Source organism: Lolium rigidum, chromosome 3, assembly GCF_022539505.1.
Source record: "Lolium rigidum isolate FL_2022 chromosome 3, APGP_CSIRO_Lrig_0.1, whole genome shotgun sequence".
Lineage (NCBI taxonomy): Eukaryota > Viridiplantae > Streptophyta > Magnoliopsida > Poales > Poaceae > Lolium > Lolium rigidum.
Window position 1 is genome coordinate 125,602,073 of NC_061510.1, and position 21,529 is coordinate 125,623,601.

At 46.0% G+C, this 21,529-nt stretch overlaps 2 protein-coding genes across 2 annotated transcripts; one reads left to right on the forward strand and one right to left on the reverse strand.

Annotated features, from left to right (window-relative positions):
- Positions 1–14,751: 14,751 nt before the first annotated feature.
- LOC124698180 (pentatricopeptide repeat-containing protein At2g37310-like) lies at positions 14,752–17,999 on the reverse strand. Its single transcript, XM_047230695.1, has one exon. The coding sequence runs from the start codon at positions 17,997–17,999 to the stop codon at positions 16,209–16,211; it is 1,791 nt and encodes a 596-aa protein (XP_047086651.1). The 3' UTR covers positions 14,752–16,208.
- Positions 18,000–20,409: 2,410 nt separating this feature from the next.
- Positions 20,410–21,189, forward strand: LOC124698181 (50S ribosomal protein L10, chloroplastic-like). The gene has a single exon (XM_047230696.1). The coding sequence runs from the start codon at positions 20,425–20,427 to the stop codon at positions 21,082–21,084; it is 660 nt and encodes a 219-aa protein (XP_047086652.1). The 5' UTR covers positions 20,410–20,424; the 3' UTR covers positions 21,085–21,189.
- Positions 21,190–21,529: the final 340 nt, after the last annotated feature.

The window sequence follows — 21,529 nt, forward strand, 5'->3', positions numbered from 1 at the left end:
GACAAGTACTTTTTACTCGTACCGTGATATGTCATCTCTTGTGATCTTAATCACATGCTTGCAAACTATTCAGACGACGTGCCACCGAGAGGGCCCAGAGTGTATCTATCCGTCATCAGGATGGACAAATCCCACTATTGATCCATATGCCTCAACTCACACTTTCCGAATACTTAATCCCATCTTTATAACCACCCATTTACGCAATGGCGTTTGATGTAATCAAATTACCCTTCTGATGTAAGTGATTTACATGATCTCATGGTCGAAGGACTTAGGCAACTATGTACCGAAAGCTTATAGCAAATTGAACTTAATGACTTGATCTTATGCTACGCTTATTTGGGTGTGTTCATTATATCATTCAACTAATGACATAACCTTGTTATTAATAACATCCAATGTTCATGATCACGAAACCATGATCATCCATTAATCAACAAGCTAGTTATACAAGAGGCTTACTAGGGACTTCTTGTTGTTTACATAACACACATGTATCAATGTTTCGGTTAATACAATTATAGCATGGTATGCAAACATTTATCATAAACACAAAGATATTATAATAACCACTTTATTATTGCCTCTTGGACATATCTCCAATAAATACCACATCAGGCAATTGTCCATATGATGTCCAGTCTTGCTGCAAATGAAGCATGTCTTAATTCTGGTGCAGAGGCCAACATAATGACCAAGCTCTCCACAATTGTAACAAGTCACACTCTTGAATTTAGGGTCCAGGATAGGTCCAGGCCCAGAAGCAACTGTCAACTGCATAGAATTCCCATTCCTATCCCCACTATTCTTTGAACCTTCAGAGACAGTCCCTTTCTGATTTTTCTTCTTATTCTTATTGCCACCAGACACCTGTTGTTGCTGTGAAGGGATCAGACTAGCACTGCTGCACTGGCTGTTTGGTTGTGGAAGACTAGGGGTGATCCCCTGTGGCATCATCATCAGGAGGTTGAAACCAGCTTGGAGAATTTGCTGATTCCCAAGAAACTGCTGCCATTGGGTCATCGGCATGTTCCACATACTGGGATTCATCATGGGGAACATACCTTGACCACCCGCGCCCGTACTGCTGCATCAAGGATCGAGGGAATTCAGTCTTGACAGGGACCAGATCAGGAGCAGCGCCGAAGGAGTTTGCAGCCGCACTCGCTGTCGCAGTTGCCGCCGCAGGAGCACGGCCCCCGCCAGGGCCTCGACCACATAGTTTAAAATAGCCGGCTATTGGAAATAGCGGCAGCATTTCTGGGAGCTATGAAAGGCTATAGCTGGGCTATAGCGGCTAAATCATCCATTTAGCGGTTTTGCTAATTCATGGGAAAAAATCAAAATTCATATATATCTCTATCAACAATTCACAAATTTGATAATTTATTGGCATTAGGCATAACATATTAACACGGTTACATAAAAAGCTATGAATAAGACACAGTTTGGTCCACATATTACAACATTATAAGTAGCAACAATTTTCAGTTTTCTTTTTTTCCTTTTCTTTCCCACTATATTTACAGCATTATAGCCTTAGCGGCTATTTTTTACCTGTTTTTTGGGCTAATAGCGGGTTTTTGAGGCTAATAGCGGATTATCCCGTCTTAGCCTTTAAAGGGCATAGCCGTAGCGGCAGGTCCCTCCGGCCAGCTATAGCCGGCTATAGCCGGCTATTTTAAACTTTGCTCGACCACCTCCAGCCACCCCCAACTCTCCCTGCACCTCGACCTCCTCCCGCCATCTTGACAACCTCCGCAAACGATCTCCTCCCTTCTACATCTCCCCACAACTCTGAGAACTTGATCACTCTCGGCCTGGGAAGGAAACCAGCTCCCGCAGGATGGCAATCAGCTGGAGTGAAAGATATTGACTGGACTAGATCCTTCCTGACCCAGACAAGAGTCTGGGAGCCAGGCGGAACCCTAGATCGGACCAGGCGATTGTTGTCTGAGACAGCCGACGCAGCCACCGTTTTATCCAAAACTGAAGACGCACTCCTGAAACCCGCCAACACTGGGAGGCCACCAACGGTCCGATTTCGATCAGGAGGATCTAACCGATGGCCACCCATGGTTGTCGACAGGGAGTGTCTGTGCAGTGGGAACCGCCTCTGGGGGCATCTCCCCTCTTCCCCCAACCTCTCCGGCGAGAAGCTCCTCGCCGGGGACGGATTTCCCCTTCGAATCCTCTCCATCCGCCGCCGAGCAGCCTCAGAGCTTCGAGGACCAGCCTATACCTCAACCCTCAAACCCTCACTGACAAGGGATTAACTTATCAATGCCTATGGATTGTAGGCTAGGGTTTAGTTAGAAGTAGAGGGCAAGTAGATCTCGAAGGTTTCAGCCGAAAAGTACTCGACGAATATGAAAACTAGGGTTTGCAGACAATGATTCGATGATTTCCTCGTCCCTCGACTCCCCCTTTATATAAGAGGTAGAGTCGAGGGTTTCGTTTTGTACAAGTTACAGAGTCCGGGACGGTTTCTAACTCATCCCGCCAGATTACAAATAACACTTCCTATTACAATTCTATCTTTTCCTTTAATACATCTTGGTCTTCCGAATCTTCTTATTCTTCGGGTAGTGGGCCTTCAATAAACCCCGGGTACTATATTCGGCAGGCCCATTTGGGATGCCTATGTCAGTAGCCCCCGAGATTTTGCTTGAATCATAGAGTCATGGAAAATCTCCACTGTTTATTTTTATTCGAAAGCTCTAACTTTTACACTTCTTCTCATAAAATTCTATATTGTACAGGGATATTGGTAGTTGGGGCTAGTTCATCTGACGGATCAGGTACTAGTTAACTGCTCTAGTGGCAATCCGCAAAAACCTACTTCAAAATCACGTCCCTGGACATGATCTCGGGATATCGGTGTAAACTTCGACGAGTGCCGCTTAAGGTCTTACCATTCTGTCGAGTCCCGGTCAAATTTATCGAGTACCTAACGCGTCCGTTAGGATTTTTCTTCGCATCCGTTGATACGGATAAAAGTAGCGTAGCGCGGTCTTTGGCGATGCCACGCCCAGCGAGAATGGATCCGGGGTCTTACCTTCGCAAATTTGCGGCATTCAGAAATTGATCGCAACTTTGGCGTTACGAGAATATATTGTCGAGTGCTTTTCCGGCTGTTGGAATGGCACATTTTATCGAGTCAAATATGACTTATATTGCTCTCTCGATGGGAGTATATGTAGAGTTAATTATAACTCGAAATATACTCTCTTGCTTGTTTTATTTTTCCTTTGTTAATTTCATCGGGCACGCGAACAGCGTTCCCGATGGGAGTAGCTCCCGAGGCTACGGCCAAGAACTTGTGCTTGGTTGTAGGCTCAACATTTTAATCCACCTTGTCACTATATTGTCATTACTTCCGGATATGAACTCTTTTCTCTTCTTCTTCTTCTCTCTTTTTGTATCTCTCGGGTGCGCGAACAGGCGCTCCCGATGGGAGTAGCCTCGAGGCTACGGCCAAGAACTTGTGCTTGACTGTAGGCTCAACATTTTCTATATTGTCATACTCGAAATTTGACTTTTTGTCAAAGTAGCCCCGAGCATTTGGGCAAAAACTTGTTTCGTCCAAAGGCTCCCGAAATATTCAAATAACGTATCATGTCGCCATTCTTCTTTTATTTTTCTTGTCGACATATTTTCCCTTGTCAAATTTTCTTCAACTCTATCAATGGTCGAGATTTTTCTGCTTTGTGGGTCCATCGTTCCCACCACGTTGACACGTCGTGCAAGTGGGGACACACGTCCTCCGCTTTTCACGGCGCACGTACGGTAACGCCTATCCCGATAAAAATACTTTTTGCCCTTGTATCTAGAAGATCTATTCTCACCACACGATTTCCTCATCCAACGGCACACCGCTTCACCCAATTCTTATATAAACCTGTCTTCAACCTCCGTTCATCCCCTCGCTTGCGCCGCTCACCTGTTCCTCTTCGCAAATCTTCCCCTGCGCCCAACTCTCGCTGATTTCCCGCACTCGCATACATTGCTCTACCCATTGCCGTTGATGCCACCGCGTGCGCGTTTGACTCGCCACAGCACTCCGGAATCCAAGATGGCCGCCGAGGATCTTGAGTGGGAGAGATCGAAAATCTCCAACCAAGATACCAACATGCTGAAGAGGCTTGGCCTTATGAAGAAGGAGGATGCCATCCGCTTTCCTAGCGAAGAAAGCTACCCCAATCCTCCAATGGAGTACCGGGTTAGTTTTGTTGACCATCTAATCCGCGGCCTTTCGCCTCCAATCCATGATTTCCTCCGCGGCCTTCTTTTCGTTTATGGGATTCAGGTGCACTAGTGACCCCCAATTCCATCCTTCATATTTCTATTTTTATCACCCTTTGCGAATGCTTCCTTGGAGTCGCTCCCAATTGGGCTCTTTGGAAGCGCATTTTCTGCCTTCGCCGCAATGGCTCCCACAACGTCACTTATAACATCGGTGGCGTTGTTATATGTGTTCGCACCGATGTCGACTATTTCGATGTCAAGTTTCCTGATTCTGTCCAAGGATGGCGCAAAAAGTGGCTCTACATTCACGAAGAAAGCGCCAACTCCGTTGAGCACAACATAGTTCCTTTCGACGGAAATGCCAAAATTCAACGTCGCCGTTCTTGGGATGCCGAAGCTTCTGAGGAAGAGAAAAAGGCGACAGAGGCACTCATGTCTCGTATTCGTCAACTTCAAAACACTCGAGGCAAAGAGCTGTCTGGTGTTCAAATCACTGCCTACTTCCTTAAGATTAGAGTGCAGCCTCTTCAGGCTCGCAAAAATCCCCTTTGGACGTACTCTGGTGAAAATGATGCCAACGAGAATCTCCGGTGATCTTTCCACCAAGGACTTCGAGAAGTTGCTTCGAAGACTTTCTCGCCTGGGCAAAGACCCAATTCCTTCCTCAAGTCGCGTGGAACCTTACAGCTCCACCAATCCACTCCCCAAGGTACTTTGTCTTCCCGAGTTTTTATCCTGTTCCGCACTTTCTCTTCATCTCATTGTATTGTCAACTCTTCATTTTTCCTTTTGTCATTATTATTTTTTACAGAACCATCCTACTATGACTTCCCTTCCTCCTCTTCCTGAGGGTGGAGAAGTCGAAGAAATGGCCATCGTTGCCGAAGACACTCAAGGCTCTTCTGTTCCTGAAAGTGAAGTCGCGGGTTCTCACAAATCTGCGGCTTCGCATGAGAAAGAAGCTGAGTCTGAAGCCAGTGAGTCGACGCAATCCCTTCCTCTGCTGTTTCTCCAAAGAACAATAGGAAAAGGAAAAATGCCGAGGATTCTGGCACTTCTAGGGCTGAAGAAGTTGTTCCTTCTCATCCGAAGGCAGCTTATGATCCTTATGTTGAATCCCTCATCAGCTCGTAAGTCGACTTTTATCTCCCCCCCCCTTTTTTTTGTACTCGAAATATTTATCTTGTCTTGCATTTTATACTGTCGATTTTTTGTTCAATAGTGATGAGGAAGAAGAAGTACCAGTTACTGACGTGGCTCCTCGGACAAGCACGTCACGTACTGTACTTGTTTCAGACACGCTAGTTGAAGGAGATGAAACTTCGCCTCCTCAACAAAACGTCGTCACCACTACTCCACCATCAAGCCCCCTTGCTCCTTCACCAAAAAGGGCAAGGGTTGAAAAGATTGTTGAACCTGCCCCTCAATTAGGCAGTTCGTCGACTCTGCTCTTTGATGATGTAAGCTTGTCGACATCTATATTTTCTTTATTTTTATCTTTTCGCATCTTCACTCTGTTTTTCATGCCGATGTTTCAACTCTGCTCTTTTGATGTTTGAACAGCCAATGATCAAAGAGCTTCTTCGCATCGGATCCCAATTTATTGGGTACCGTGAATATGCCGCCAGAGCCGAAGGTAACGACTTTTATACTTGCTGTTTTTCCTTGGTTTTTTACTCCTGCTGCTTGTCGCTATTTTTGATCTTTCTTCTCTCTCTTTTCCTCATCTCAACAGAAAAACTGGCAGAGGCTAACGAACGTGCTGAGGCACTTGCTCAAAAACTTGAGCAAAGTGAAGCGGCTCGCAAGAAAGATCTCGGGTTCAGCTTGAGGCAGAATTTGTCGAGGTTGTCAAAAGTTTCTTTGAGATCCTCGATCAACGTTGCCCCCTTTTTTGATGTTATGACGACATCATCGATGTATACTTGCACGTTTTTCCCGATCCGTGTTGCTAAACACTTCGCATCATCCTCTCGATATGTTGCTCCCGCATTTTTTAGACCGAAGGGCATTGTCTTGTAGCAAAACACGCCGTAAGGTGTAATAAACGCTGTTTTGGCTTCATCATCTTCTTTTAATCTGATCCGGTTATAACCAGAGTATGCATCCAAAAAGGAAAGACGTTCACAACCTGCCGTGGAGTCGATTATTTGATCGATCCTTGGGAGGGGAAAGTGATCCTTAGGGCAATGTTTGTTGAGACACGTAAAGTCGACGCACATGCGAAGGACTGTCGTGTTTTCTTCGGCACCATCACCTGGGTTAGCTACCCATGTGGCTTCGTAGATATCTCTACGATAAAACCAGCTTCCTCTAGTCGATTTATTTCGATGACGATGGCTTTGCGGTTTGGTTCCGAAAACGCCGCAAAGGTTGTCCGATTGGTTTCATTGTTGGATCCAAATTTAGGTGGTGCTCGGCAAGTTCCCCGGGTACTCCTGGCATGTCAGCTGGACACCATGCGAAGATTTTCCGGTTCTCACGGAGGAACTCGACGAGCGCGCTTTCCTATGCGATATCCATGTTGTTTGCAATGGATGTCGTCTTTTTTGGATCTGTCGGGTGAATCCGCACCTCCTTAGAATTTTTCTCCGTGTTGAAAGTTGATTCTTTGTTTGGCCTTCCAACGTACGGCGATACGTCGTAATCGGTCATGCTTTTCGACGCCAAGTATTCAGCTTGCATCCCGAAGGTTTACGATAACCGATGGAAATCCTTGTCGCACTTATCGGCTAAGGCAAAACTCCCTTTGACCGTGATTGGTCCCTTGGGTCCAGGCAATCTCCATAACGAGTATGTATAGTGTGAGTGCTGCCATAAATCTAGCGTATACTGGTCGTCCCAACAAAGCGTGGTACTGCGATGGGAAATCCACGACTTCAAACTCCAGTTTTTCGATTCTATAATTTTCTCGGGTTCCAAACTGAACGTCAAGGTTGATTTTCCCCAATGGGTAACTTGGTTTCTCTGGTGTGATGCCGTGGAACCTTGTGTCCGTTGGCTTTAGGTTTGCTAAGGATATGTTCATCTTCCTCAATGTATCTGCATACATAAGGTTTAAGCTGCTGCCACCATCTATGAATACTCGAGAAACGTCAAATCCTGCGATAGCTGCTGGCGAGAATAAGTGCTTGACCGCACTGGTCGAGGAACTTGTTGCGGGTGGTACTGCTATGGTGAAGCCGATGTCTTGCCACGACCAATTGAGGTACTCAACTCGTTGGTGGAGGCATTTTCTCTGCCATGAACACTGTCGCGAGATTACTTTTTGAGCTCTATTGGACGGCCTTCCCTTCGAATCATCGACACTCTGCTCCGTTGGAATTAGGATCAACATAGGGTGGTGGTGCGAGTGCTTCTTGCTATTCTGAGCTGGTGTCGATTGTCCTCTGTAATCGCGGGAGGTGGCGGTAGGTGAACTTCGCTCCTGGGCTCCCGAGGATTTCTCTGTCTTTGCTCGAGCGTGAGCATTTTATGCGCATCCGAACATTGCTCGAAAATTTCGACGGTCTTTCTGCAGATGCCACTGACTTGTCTTTTCCCATTCGTTGTCGAGGAAGAAGTGCATCCGGCACGGTCCGTTCGACATTTCTTCGGGGGACACGAAAGGTCTTGGAAACCTCGGCCTGCTATTTTGTCTATTGCGGGAGTCATCTCCGTTGTCGCTTCTCTCGCTCATTACTTCTCCGATAATCATCTCTATTATTTCCTCCTACGCTGGCTCGGAATCCAGCCCGAAATTTGCACTGGAGCGTCGTAGTTACGATGCTGCCGAGGAAATCGTCGCCTCGATTGATAATTTCGACCACGGTCCTCCTCGGGCGACCTGTGTCGTTTATTGTGGACAGCGTCTTCTCCGTCTGCCCATCTATTTGCTATCTCCATCAACGCGGATACTTGTTTTTGGATTGGTCCTTCCCAAATCCTCGACAAAATCTCCACGCCTAATTCTGCGACAAACGCATCTATTGCTCTCTCGTCGGATATATTTTCTGCAGAGTTTTTTATGATGTTCCACCTTTGGATATATTTTCTCATTGACTCATCGGCTTTTGTCGACATGCCCTCAGCTCTTCTAACGATGCAGGTTTTTGCACGTGGACCTGAAGTTCTTGACGAATACGTCCTCGAAACTTTCCCGGTACGTCGATGGATCCTGGCGGAAGTTTTTTGATCCAAGATCGTGCGGCTCCACTTAAGTGCACCTGAATACTTTGCATGGCTGTTGCTCTAGTTCCTCCGAGTTAGCTTCACCGTCTCGAGGTAATCAATTAGCCGAGTCCTCCGGATCTTGCGAGGCCGTCGAACTTTTTGAAGTGATCGGGTAACTTGAATCTCGAGGGGACTCGAGTTTTTCGGACTCTTCTCGTGAAGCACGGTAGACCGCACATATCCTCGTCATTAAGCTCCGGGGACTGCCGATGATCTCTTCCGCTTTGCCTCGCTCTATCGACCCTTGCTTGTGCTCCTGTATCTCTTGCTCCACTTGGTCCTTCGGAGCTGCTGCCGTTGCTTCGCCGCGAGTCGTGGACTATTTTGCCTTGCCGCTCCTTCGGGAGGCGTTGCTACGAACAGCTGTCCCCATAGCTCCAACCCTCTGCCAATGCCATGTTGTATAATGTTTCCCTTGGATCTCCCGAGGGTGGCACTGGATGCAAGGATGTAAGCTTGTGTCGCCATATACCCAGCTTCGGTGTCTTAGGGATAATATTTCCTCTTGTATCTATCGACATAAAAGACATGTCGAGGTTTTGAACCAAGTATTCTCTTTACGCTTCGGGTATGTGTTGTAACCTTGATCTTCCTACGTTCAGAGCCTCCCTATGGCTATCACCCGAAACTCTAGATTGTCCACTTAGATCTGCCCTTCTCCTGCTGGATGCGAAGCTGCCTCCTTTCTCCTGTTCAACTCAGTACATCTGTTTTTCTATTTCTCGGGCGGTTCGTGCGAGCCTATATTGATAAGCTTGCAGTTCTTGAGTGTAGCATGTTGTCGTCATTGGTTACTGAACCATCTAGGGCTTTTGCCGCTCTATCCCAGGCTGCTGTGGAAGTTGAACTCGACGCGTGGTGTGGGCCCGACATATTTAGTGCCCATACCTCTCCTTAGATACGAGGGATCGACAAAAGGATTTCCCAACTCGTCGAAAGCCTCCGATGTTTCCTCTTGATTTTCGATAGCATAAATCTGATGATATTTTGTACTCGAGATCTATGTTGGGTTTGGTGACATCATTGTTGAGATTGATGAAGACCTTGCCCACTGTGAGAGATTTGTCGATGAAGTCATAGCTGTCGACATCGCTTGAGTCATCGCTTATATATGAGTCCGCGAGATGACTCAAACGATGCGTTGCTTCGAAGATCTTGGCGAGTTTCTCTCTTGCTCGATGCTGACGTAACGTGTTGCCGAAGTTTCTTCTTCGACTCAGTTGACGATGCATAGCTTGAAAAATCAGAATCGACCGTCGACGATCCCGACGAAATCGGAATTTCGACACGATACGATCCTTCCTTCTCGACGCGAAAGTGGAACCTTCCGAACGTCATCTCCAAGGGCTCCGCCAGGATACGCATATGCATCCAAACGGGAGGGTGGGTGAGGAACAAAATCAACAAGACCGGCAGCGATCTGTTTACCTCGATCCATAGTGTTGCTTCCGGTTGACGATGTCGAAGATCTTGAACGTGCCATCGAGATCGGATCCTTACGCCTCTAATTCCCACGGACGGCGCCAATTGACAAGGGATTAACTTATCAATGCCTATGGATTGTAGGCTAGGGTTTAGTTAGAAGTAGAGGGCAAGTAGATCTCGAAGGTTTCAGCTAGAAAAGTACTCGACGAATATGAAAACTAGGGTTTGCCGACCATGATTCGATGATTTCCTCGTCCCTCGACTCCCCCTTTATATAAGAGGTAGAGTCGAGGGTTTCGTTTTGTACAAGTTACGAGTCCGGGACGGTTTCTAACTCATCCCGCCAGATTACAAATAACACTTCCTATTACAATTCTATCTTTTCCTTTAATACATCTTGGTCTTCCGAATCTTCTTATTCTTCGGGTAGTGGGCCTTCAATAAACCCCGGGTACTATATTCGGCAGGCCCATTTGGGATGCCTATGTCACTCACCGCCGAGCAGAAGCGGAGAAGGCCTCAGCGGCGAGCCCCTGATCGAGGTCATCACGGCGTCCAGTTCTCCAGATCCTCCAGCCCTTGCTCTGCCATTAGCCGCTTCGGGTCTTCGGGATCCTTCAACTTGATCATCGCCAGCGCCGCAGCTACCTGCTCCTCGAGGCCCTGTCCCGAGAGCTGAGGCCGCCGGCGCCACCCCTTCGCCATCTGCCGACCGCCCACGGCGACGCCAAGCTGATTTGGAGGATCAGCAGCTTCCGCCGCAGCAACTCCTGCTTCCTCCCTTCCACCATCTCCGCCTCCTTCTCCCTTCTCGCCCGCTCCTCCCCCATCTTCGTTTCCTCTGCGAACGACGGGAAGCCCGCCGTCCACTTCGACGTCAACATGATGTTCAGCAGGGTGCACCGGTGAGTAGCAGCGGCGGCGAGAGATCGGGGCGGGGAGAGAGGCGGCGGCGGCGCGGAATCGCCCAAGAATCGCCAGGGTCGCCGGTGTTTCGGTGTAGTATCATTCCCCGCTTCGCCTCGCCTTGTTTTCCCCTGCCGGACAGCTTCCCTGTAGTTAAACTTGATCGTCGATAACGTATGATTCCTTCTAACGGTACGCGGCTCAGATGTTTCATTTCAAGGCACACGACATAAATTCAGTTAATAAGTATCGTAATTCAGGGAGCTTCGACTGGTTTATGTACATTACGACCGTTCATAGGCCTTTTCAGTTCAGTCATGTGTGAAGTGCCGAATTCTTTGTACCTCTCCAGTTCGGATGTCAGTTTGCGCCCATCATCTGCTCAAATCACATGTGCAGTTGCCATCGGGCGATTTAAGAACTCACTGTGTAGCGTACATGCTTTGGTCTGACACAGGCTGATCAGCAGCTTGTGAGTTATTCTAGTTTAGATGGCCTTAAGGACGCAGGATTATAGTGATATTTTTTATTGCTTATGTGCAACAATAAAAGCCATCGAAAGGGTGGTATCCATGCCCTAGATACAAGACATTGCGATTATCTCAAGGTTTGTGAAATGCAAGTTAATCTTTCATAAACGAAAACCATTTTTCTGCTAGTACAGACAAACCAGCCCAGCGACACTTGTCATTGTAAATGAAACCGACGGTTTATATGCATGTTCTCAGCGTATTCTTCTATCAGAATAAGTTATGTGAGCATGTTTTTATGCTTTCTTTACTAGATTTGTTAGTCGCTGCAGCCTGCATGCTGATTTGGAGACAATAAGCAGTCACTGACAATAAGTGTTGTAGGCGTGCATGGCTATATAACTTTAGCATTGCTCTGCACTAAGATGCATTTCTGTACTCTGGACTTCATCTTTTAAGTAGCCATTTTCCATCATTCTTCTGAATTTTCCTATCCTTGACTTTATCGTGTCACCCACACAACTGAAAATGACCAAACAAATGAGAAAAATATATGCATGCTGCCGGAGGAGGAACAACAATACATTTCAGTTTATATTACGTCTTGTGAAGCAGAGTTGCCTACTCTGCTCGCTATAGACGAAATTCATTTCAGTGCATGTACTTACCATTCTTCATATGTATGACAGTCAGGGTACAACTACACCTATGTGGTTTTCTTTTTCTTTTGCCTATGCAGCTGTCTTGAGTACAGTTATTGCAATTTTATTTTCTCCTTTTGAGTTAGTAGGCATGAGTTGATCCGAGGAATACACTTGTTCAGGCCCAGAGAAGAATCACCATGGAACAATGGAGTTCTTCAATGAGGGCAACCTGTTTTTCAGCTTCGAAGGTACATGGCCATGAGGTACAACTTCACTGAATAATCAAAAAAAAAATCGGCTAGGAAGTTCTTTTGTTGCAACACTAAACATACTTCCAAAGTACAAATGTGATAGGATACAAAAGCCGAAGTGTACACTTCGAATTTCTTGTGTTCATTAACCACATTTTTCACCTTGGGCCAGATAATATGGATGCTTGAGATGGAACTGAATATGTCGATGGATTATCTTGAATGTACAAGAGAAAATTTGCATCAAAAGTTACGCTTATCACACCTTCCAATACCTTGATCACAGTTTACATGGAAGGCCTTTGAATGTTATCATGTTGCAGGCACCATATTGCGAGCTTCATCATTTGAACCAATTCCTCTTGGTGTGAGACCATATCATCACTATGAGTGTCAATCGGATCAACCAATTGGTTGTTTTGAGATTTTTCTCGTAATTGATTTATGAGCTGAACATTCTCCTTAGGCTGAGAGTTGTCAATATTTTTTTCTTCCACTTATTATTTCCATGATGACAACTCCAAAGCTGTAAGCATAGGAGTTGTCAATCGTCACCCATAAATCGAGGTCCTATTGCTTGTAAGGAGTAGACCTTCGTCACTGACACACAAGTTCTAATTCTGGAGAAAACAGCCATGCAGGAGCAGTTTTTCAGGCATGCTTGCTTGCAGTCATGGATGCTTGTTGCATTCACAGCCTTGAAACTGGACTCGAAGAACGTAGTTGTAGGGAATAGTCAAGAGCAGATGGTGTCGTATTTCTTGACAAGAGATTGGAGTTATTGGTGCACAACCGAGACTTGGCGCACGTTCATTTACATACTTGAAGTACCTTGAACTTGAATTACTCTCAAGTGGACAAATGCATTGCCCCGTGCGCATCGCCGTATTCGCCGCAAAATGTTGGGTAATCATGATCACCAATCCCAACTGGCTTCACGAACTTCATTACATCATACAGATATGGTGTAGTAGTCCATGTATCATCAGACCATCCATATAGCCTCAGGTGTCCATCATACTCTAATCTGATGAACTGGGCGGATTTAGCTGCTGCCAATGAGATATTAATATCAGGATCTGGCCATCTTGGCTGCCCAGACATGGTGAGGCTTCCATTCATGAATGTGACCTTTGTTGGATAATTTCCTGTCTTGTTTTGTCCCATGAGGTTGAAGTAGCACTGCGGTGGTGTGGATTCAACAAAAGCAGATAATCCATGTGGGAGTACAGTGATCTAGAACTTATACTTGGTCGTAGAACTATCTGATGTGAGCCTCATACCTTCCGCAAGTGACTGCCCAAGGACCAATGTATCAGTAGGATGATCAAATGACTGCCACAGAATTGCATTCCTGTGATCAAACAGCACCAGATTGCCCATCTCTGTGATGCATGCCAGATACAGATTGGCCTGAGCTGTTGCTTGACCAGGCTTGGCTTACTATCAGCATCACAGAGGACCAAGTTCCTGTCCGAGGTAAACTCAAGAGTGGCATTCTCACTGACAGGACGAGCCTGGTTGGCAGACCAGACAACCTGCTGATGGTTATTGGTGATAGATCTGCCGCCGTTAACACTGACAATGGAAACGCCAAACTTGTCGCCTGGCGTGGAGTAGTCACACAAGAACCCTACAGCAAAGACTAGGCTGATAGAGTTAGTGGCGTCTGGTTGTAGTGGACAGATGAGAATGGGGTGGTGCATGGAAGGGTTGCCGTCAAGGTAGGCTCCTCTATTATTCCATATCGTTGAAGGGTTTGTGGTGGGATAGTTCAAGTGGGAAGGCTGCACTGCAGAGAGCAACAGTGGCTCAGTTGCAATCACGAAGAAGAAGAGAAAGGTAGGACCCATGGCCCATCAGAAGAAACTGGCACTGCAATCAGTAAGACTTAGTTAATTCTTTTCTTGTGAGGAGCCAGCAAGAAACTTAAGAATGAAGTAGCAGAGTAGCAAAAACAAGATCACGCCGGCACACCTGATGATACTGAGCCGCTGCGGAAGATGAATGTGAGCGCTGGAGAGATCTTGCCGGCTTCGGACTGCAAGACAGTGTAATGGGGTTTTCAGAGATGGATCTTACTAGCTCCAGAGCAACTGTCGACTGACTGGCTGTGCCGGCCCTAAGGCATCCTGCATCCTAGTATGGTACGAGTTGTTGCTGGATAGTGAAGTGTATATACACTTGTACCAGTGTTTTTATTAAATATTGTGAATGTTACTAGTATATTCTTCTATGTTCAATCAAACTTAGTAAGCTTCGCCTTTTGACTAAATATATAGGCCTTGTTTTTTTTTGGAACGAAGGTAGTAGCCTATTAAGAAGTCTAGACCACTAGTACAATGATGTTTGTCATTTTTCTTGTATTTTGTAAAATTGATTAGTATCTCCTTTGTGATGGTACTGATGTTAATATAATTTATCTGTTTTGTAAGATTACATTTGAATAAACCTCAAAAAGAAATGCAAACTTTTTAATCTTTGAGGTAAGTTATACAGATTTTTAATAGACCCTGGAATTCAATCAATTTTCGCAGGCATGTCTTAAGTTGCATTTAAGTTAGAATATGAAAAATAATTGAAGTACCTAGTTGAATATTTCAGTATCCAAAATAAAGTTACAATCCGTGATGATGGAATGGTGCTCAACAGACAATGCGGACCGAAAACCTCAGGAGAAACCCAGGACGGAGATGACCAAACAATATCCCACCAGAACATATGATTGACAATTGGGTGCAGATTACAGTGGTCAGGTAACTCCAAAATGCTGGTACACTATGAGGCTTGATAATCACATCTCAACTGTTAGATCTATTGAATGTCATCATTAAACTGCTAGGTTGATGCCAGACTCTGGTATATAAACTCAACCCCGAATTTAAGTTTATGCTGCCCGCTTTGCCAACAATGTATCTGCGGCAACTAATCCTAGCAGACTCCTTATCGGAAAAAAAATCCTAGCAGACCATAGATCTACTCAATTCCATCTACAAGCAGGAACTTTCTCCAATCCAATTCCCCACAGCATGCTCCTTATGATTTAAGCTTATTCCCATTTTCCCGCATTTGTGTATAGATTAGCCAACAATATAGTTACCTGTGTTCTTAGGCTCAATTACGAAGAGTCGATCAAACACAAACCGACCAAGCTCAAAATCAACAGCTGCTGCTGCTGCTCCACTAAACAAGGCACCCCGACCCTTGCATTTGGCTCAACAGGCATCTTGTTTACAAGCTCAAGTGCATCCTTAAGCATACCAGCACGGCTGAGCACAGAAACCATGTAAGTGTACTGCGCCATCACAGGACTGATACCAAACACGGTTTGCATGGAGTGAAAAAAATCATGAGCTTCGGCTACCTTGCCCACATGAGAACATGCATTAAGCACAACAGTGAAAGTTACAATATCAGGCCTAGCGCCTTGTACTGACCATCTGATTGAACAGGGCCAGAGCCTCTGTAATATCTCCATGAGCTGCAACAGCCGATACGATAGATGTCCAGGCAAATGTGTATTCTCATTCAGTTCAAACACCTTCCTGGATATATCAAGAAATTCAGCATTTGAGTAAGCATCGATCAGTGCGCTCGTGACATTGTTGCTCTAATCATAATCATTTCTGATCATAACCATGAGCTTGCTTTGCTCCCAGTAGTGTTGAGAACAGCAGAACTGAAGGCACTATGATCGAGAGTGTAGGTGCATTTGGGAGTATACTAACACCCATCATCACATAAATCCAGAACGGAGATGACGAAACAAAATCTCACCAGAACATATGATTGACAATTGGGTGCAGACTGCTGTAGTCAGGTAACTCCAAAAGGCTGCTGTGCTATCAAGCTTGATAATCACACCTCAACTGTTAGATCTGTTGAACGTTATCACTATAAATTGTCTTCATTAGACTGCTAGGTTGATACCAGGCTCTTGTATATAAACTCAACCCAATTAATCTACCAACAACTGAATTTAAGTTTATGCTGTCCGCTTTGCTAACAATGTATCTGCAGCAACTAATACTAGCAGACCGTAGATCCCTTCAGTTCCAGCTACACCCAGGAACTTTTTCCAATCCAACTCCCCACAGCATGCTCCTTATAATTTCAGCTTCTTCCCATTTGCCAGCATTTGAGTACAGATTAGCCATCACAACGTAGTTACCTGTGTTCTTAGGTTCAATTATGAACAGCCGATCAAACACAAACCGACCAAGCTCAACATCACCAGCTGCTGCTGCTCCACTAAACAATGCACCCCAGACCTTTGCATTTGGCTCAAAAGGAATCTTGTTTACAAGCTCAAGCGCATCCTTAAGCATACCAGCACGGCTGAGCACAGAAACCATGCAAGCGTACTGCTCCATCACCGGACTGATGCCAAACACAGCTTGCATGGAGTGAAAAAGTTCACGAGCTTCGGCTACCATACCTGCATGAGCACATGCATTAAGCACAACAGTGAAAGTTACACTATCAGGTCTAGTGCCCGCACTGACCATCTGATTGAACAGGGCCAAAGCTTCTGTAACATCTCCATGAGCTGCTACAGCCGATATGATCGATGTCCAGGCAAACGTAGTTCTGTTCTCATTCAATTCAAACACCTTCCTGGCTATATCAAGAAATCCAGCTTTTGAGTAATTCTCGATCAGTGCACTCACAACATGGTTGCTCTGATCATAATCATTTCTGATCACATAACCATGAGCTTGCTTTGCTCCCAGTAGCGTTGAGAACAGCGGAAGTGAAGGCATGATGATCGAGAGTGTGGCTGCATTTGGGAGTATGCTAGCACCCATCATCTCATGCAGCAATCCGAGAACATCAGATTGTCTTCCATTTTGAATCAATCCAGAAATCAATGCATTCCAAGTGTTGATGCCTTTAGCATCTGCTTGCCGGAAAAGATCCATTCCCTCATCGACATGCCCACTGTTCATGTAACCGGTAATCATCGCGCTGTAGCTGACTGCATCTTTCTTAGGCATCCTTTCAAGCAACTGCCGTGCATGCTGCAACCGCCCACATTTGGCGTAAAACCCTACTACCGAGTTCCACGCTGCAAGGTCCATATCAAGCCTGATCTCATTAGCAATCCGCAGCACGTCAACCCCGAAATCAAAGGCCTTGAGCTGGGCACAAGCATGCAGCGCGCTTGTCACCGTGACGCTGTTTGGCTGAACGCCGCCACCAGCACGAGCCTGCACCAACCCATGGAACAACTCCAGACACTCCCGGTACCAGCCTCCACGACTGTACACGGATATAAGCGAGTTCCAGGACACGACATCCCTATGTGGCATTTCATCAAACACCACCCGAGCAGCACGCATGTCCCCAGCGTTGGCGTAAGCGGTGATGAGCCCATTGGACACGAACTGGTCTGCACCGAGCCCACGCAGGAACGCGAGGGCGTGGAGCTCCCCGGCGACGAGCGGGGATAGGCCCGGACCGGATGCGGCGAGCGACTTGAGGAGCGCGGAGACTGTGACCTCGTCGGGGGATACGCCGGAGCCCGCGAAGAGGCGCAGCGCCGCGGAGGGATCGGGCGAGTGGAGGGAGAGCGCGATGAGGATGGCGTTCCAGGCGAAGAGGCTGGGCTGGGGGATGGCGTCGAACACCCTGCGGGCGTCGTGCAGGCGTCCGGTCCTGGAGTAGAGGGAGATGAGCTTGGATGCGAGGAAGTTGGAGGGGATCACGGAGAGGGTGACGAGGCGGGCGTGGAGCTGCCGGCCGGCGGCGAGGTGGCCGGAGTCGGCGCAGAGCTGAATGAGGTTGCCGTAGACGCGAGGGTCCGGCGGCACGGCGGTGAGCCACGACGGGAGCTTCATACCTTGTTCATGACTCAGGAGGCACTCTGCTCAGTTCGGATTTGTCAGTTACTCAGTTCGGCTAGCTTTTTGCCTTGTTTCCCTCCTGCAATCGGCGATATGAATTGGAGTTACCTAACCCTCTGTCCCCAATGTATCAATAACTAAAATGTATTTATATACATTTAAATTCGAATCTAGACAAAATTGAGAAGCTTTTTGTGAAATAGAGAAAGTACTAATAATTGTTGAAATTATTATGCATCCGAAGGAAGTATAATCATTTCAGGCCCACATGCCAATTTCTCCTTCTGAAGTTCTTAGCATAATACCATTTTTGTTGGGTCCTTGCAGTGGCGTAGCTATGTACATATCAGGGGGGCACCGCCCCCCAGCTTTTAGAAAATTAGTGAAGAAAAAAAAAGGCTTATAGTAGAATTTTTTGAGCGTTTTGCCACTCAGATCATAGTTTTTTCTGGTTTGCCCCCCTCCCCCCCCAGAATTTCCTGGCAAGCTCCGCCACTGGATCCTTGCATAGAAGAACACCAACCTTCATTGTAAGATTCTTCATCACATGACATATTACAAACACTCCGTCTATCCCGAATTAGATGTCACAAATTTATCTAAATTTACCTACATACAACAAGTAATTCAAGAAGAAGTAACTTGGATAGCTATCGCTTCCCCCTCTATGTGAGATGTCACAAATTTGTCTGGACTCTATATGTCTCGTCATTCAGGGCGGTTGAGGTAAAGCATTTTCAATAACTTGTTAGTAGTGTTGATGGATAACAAAATATTGCCTAGCCAAGAAAAATGGGATTTTTTTTGCTTGCTCGTGAGTTGGCCAATGTCGCCTAGAAACATGAATTAGAATCACCTTAGGGGGTAATGGAAAGCTAAAAAAAATAGCAAGTATATTCAAACAAAGAACAAACATAGCCAAGAAATTGATATTTTGGATTTTGGGCACAATGGCACCATCCAAACGTACAATTCAACTAGTAACTCTTATGGAAATGTATAATGAATTTCCATTCTATTAAATCACACACGTGACTTCATGCCATGACACGCTAGATTGGTAAAGGGGATATGTGATCGAATTACATGAAAGGTTCTGCTCAATTTTTGATTTTTTTTTTGAATTAACATCTCGGTTTGAGAGATGTTGGGGCATGTTAAGTACCTACAAGCCAAACCATGAGAAACATACAAATTAGAGGTTGGCAAAGGGAATATGGCATCGAAATACATGAAAGGTTCTACTTAGTTTTTGATTTTTTTGAATTAACATCTCAGTTTGAGAGATGTTGGGGCATGTTAAGTACCTACAAGCCAAACCATGAGCAACATACAAATTAGATGTTGGCAAAGGGGATATTGCATCGAATTACATGAAAGGTTTTACTTTTTTTTTTGAATTAACATCTCGGTTTGAGAGAAGTTGTGGCATGTTAAGCACCTGCAAGACAAACCATGAGCAACATGCAAAGTAGATGTTGCAAATTTCTAGCATACACGCATTAACCATGGCCAAATACATTAAAACACAACAATTTTTGTCTTGTAAAAAAAGCTGGTCACATTATGCACCATGTGCATAAACGTCTTTTCAGGTCTCCAATTAACATTGCTAGTTCTCAGAATACACTAGAGTGTCATCCGATCCACAAAAATTATACCAAATGTAAAATATGAATATTTTTTTGTAGAGCCAAATAGAAAATCATATATGAAAGTAGTGTTAAATAAGAAATTTCTCTTTTAGCAAGGTGGCTAAACAACTTGGGTATGTTACCAATTTTGGCAATTCCTTTGGAGCTCTTTTTTTTTGGCATTAGGCAACTTAAAATGCATTTTTTGAGAAATTCAGGAAAAATATAGCAATGATATTTTAGATGCACTAACCATTTGGCTTTATGCCACACCACCGCTCAATTCTCATTTCCTCTTCTTAGGGCCCCTTTAATTCATAGGATTTTTTTATAGGAATTGTATATGATTTAGATTATATAGGAAAAAATTTATACATAAGTTGTTTGATTCATAGGAACATATCTTATAGAAACTAATCCTACATAAATCTTGTAATATAAATTCTATAGGGACAAACATTAGACCGTACCATATGAAAAATTCTTTACTACAATTAAACACACTTCATCTTTTCATAGGATTTAAATATGCATGACATTTCAATTCTATGATTTTCATATCCTATGAATGAATCAAAGGAGCCCTTAAATCTTACTGTAACCGCTATCTCCAAGAAAACGAGTTGGGCTCACTGGATAGGGGGACCCACATGATCCAAAGGTCCACGAACACCGCGTCCACGAAAAGAAACCACCATCTTCTCCACAGATAAGCTCCTCTCCCACTCTACTCTATCCTCCTCGCCGTCCCCTCCCCAACCCAAACCCCTCCCGGCGCCAAGAAAATGGAGACCTCCTTCCTCCCGACCGCGAGGCCCCTCCCGTCCTTCCAAACCCTCGCCGCCGCCGCCCCGCGCTGCCCGCGCCCTCTGCGGCGCTCCACCATCCGCGCGGCCATCTCCCGCGGGCGCAAGGAGGACACGGTGGCGGCCGTGCGCGAGCAGCTGGAGGGGTGCTACCTCCTGGCGGGCATCCGGTACGAGGGCCTGACGGTGAAGCAGTTCCAGGGCATCCGCGACGCGCTTCCGGAGTCCTGCCACCTGCTGGTGGCCAAGAACACGCTGGTGGGCAAGGCCATCGAGGGCACCCCCTGGGAGGCGCTCAAGCCGTGCATGAAGGGCATGAACGCCTGGCTCTTCGTCCACACCGAGGAGGTCCCCGCCGCGCTCAAGCCCTACCGCGCCTTCCAGAAGGAGGAGCGCGTCGAGGAGACCAACGACTTCATCGGGGCCGTCTTCGAGGGCAAGTACTACAAGCCCGCCGACTTCAAGTCGCTCGAGACTATGCCCACCCGCGCCGAGGTCTACTCCAAGCTGCTCGGCGCCCTCAATGGGCCAGCCACCGGCCTCGTCACAACGCTGCAGGCGCCAGCTAGGGAAGTGGTCGCCGTGCTCTCCGCCTACGTGCGCAAGCTCGAGGAGGAGGCCGGTGCCGGCGCCGCCTAGTGTAGGTTGTGGCTCACATTCTCTCATCTCACTCTCTATCTGTACAATTCCTTGTACTGCGTTTACTGTCTTCCATTTTAATTGAATCACAAGTTTTCCCCTTCACAATGTGTGGCCTGTGTAATTGGGTAGTGTCTCTTGCCTGCGGGTGTTCTGCTTTAGGAATTGGAAACAGAAGGGTTGAGAATTTGGCAATGGATATTATGTTGATAATTAATTTGGTTTGTATAAGAGCAAGTCTAATAGCCTGAGCACGCATGAAAAAAAATGGGAATGTGTTTCTTGTGTCAGTGTATCCAAAGGTTCAGATGAAATATCCTTTTTAAGCGAACATGAGATGTCATCCTAATCATTGACTAAATCATGTTATGATTCTGAAGGTAGAAAAAATGTGAGTGTATGCCTATATAGTCCTACCTAAGGTTGAGTCCTACCACATTCCTTT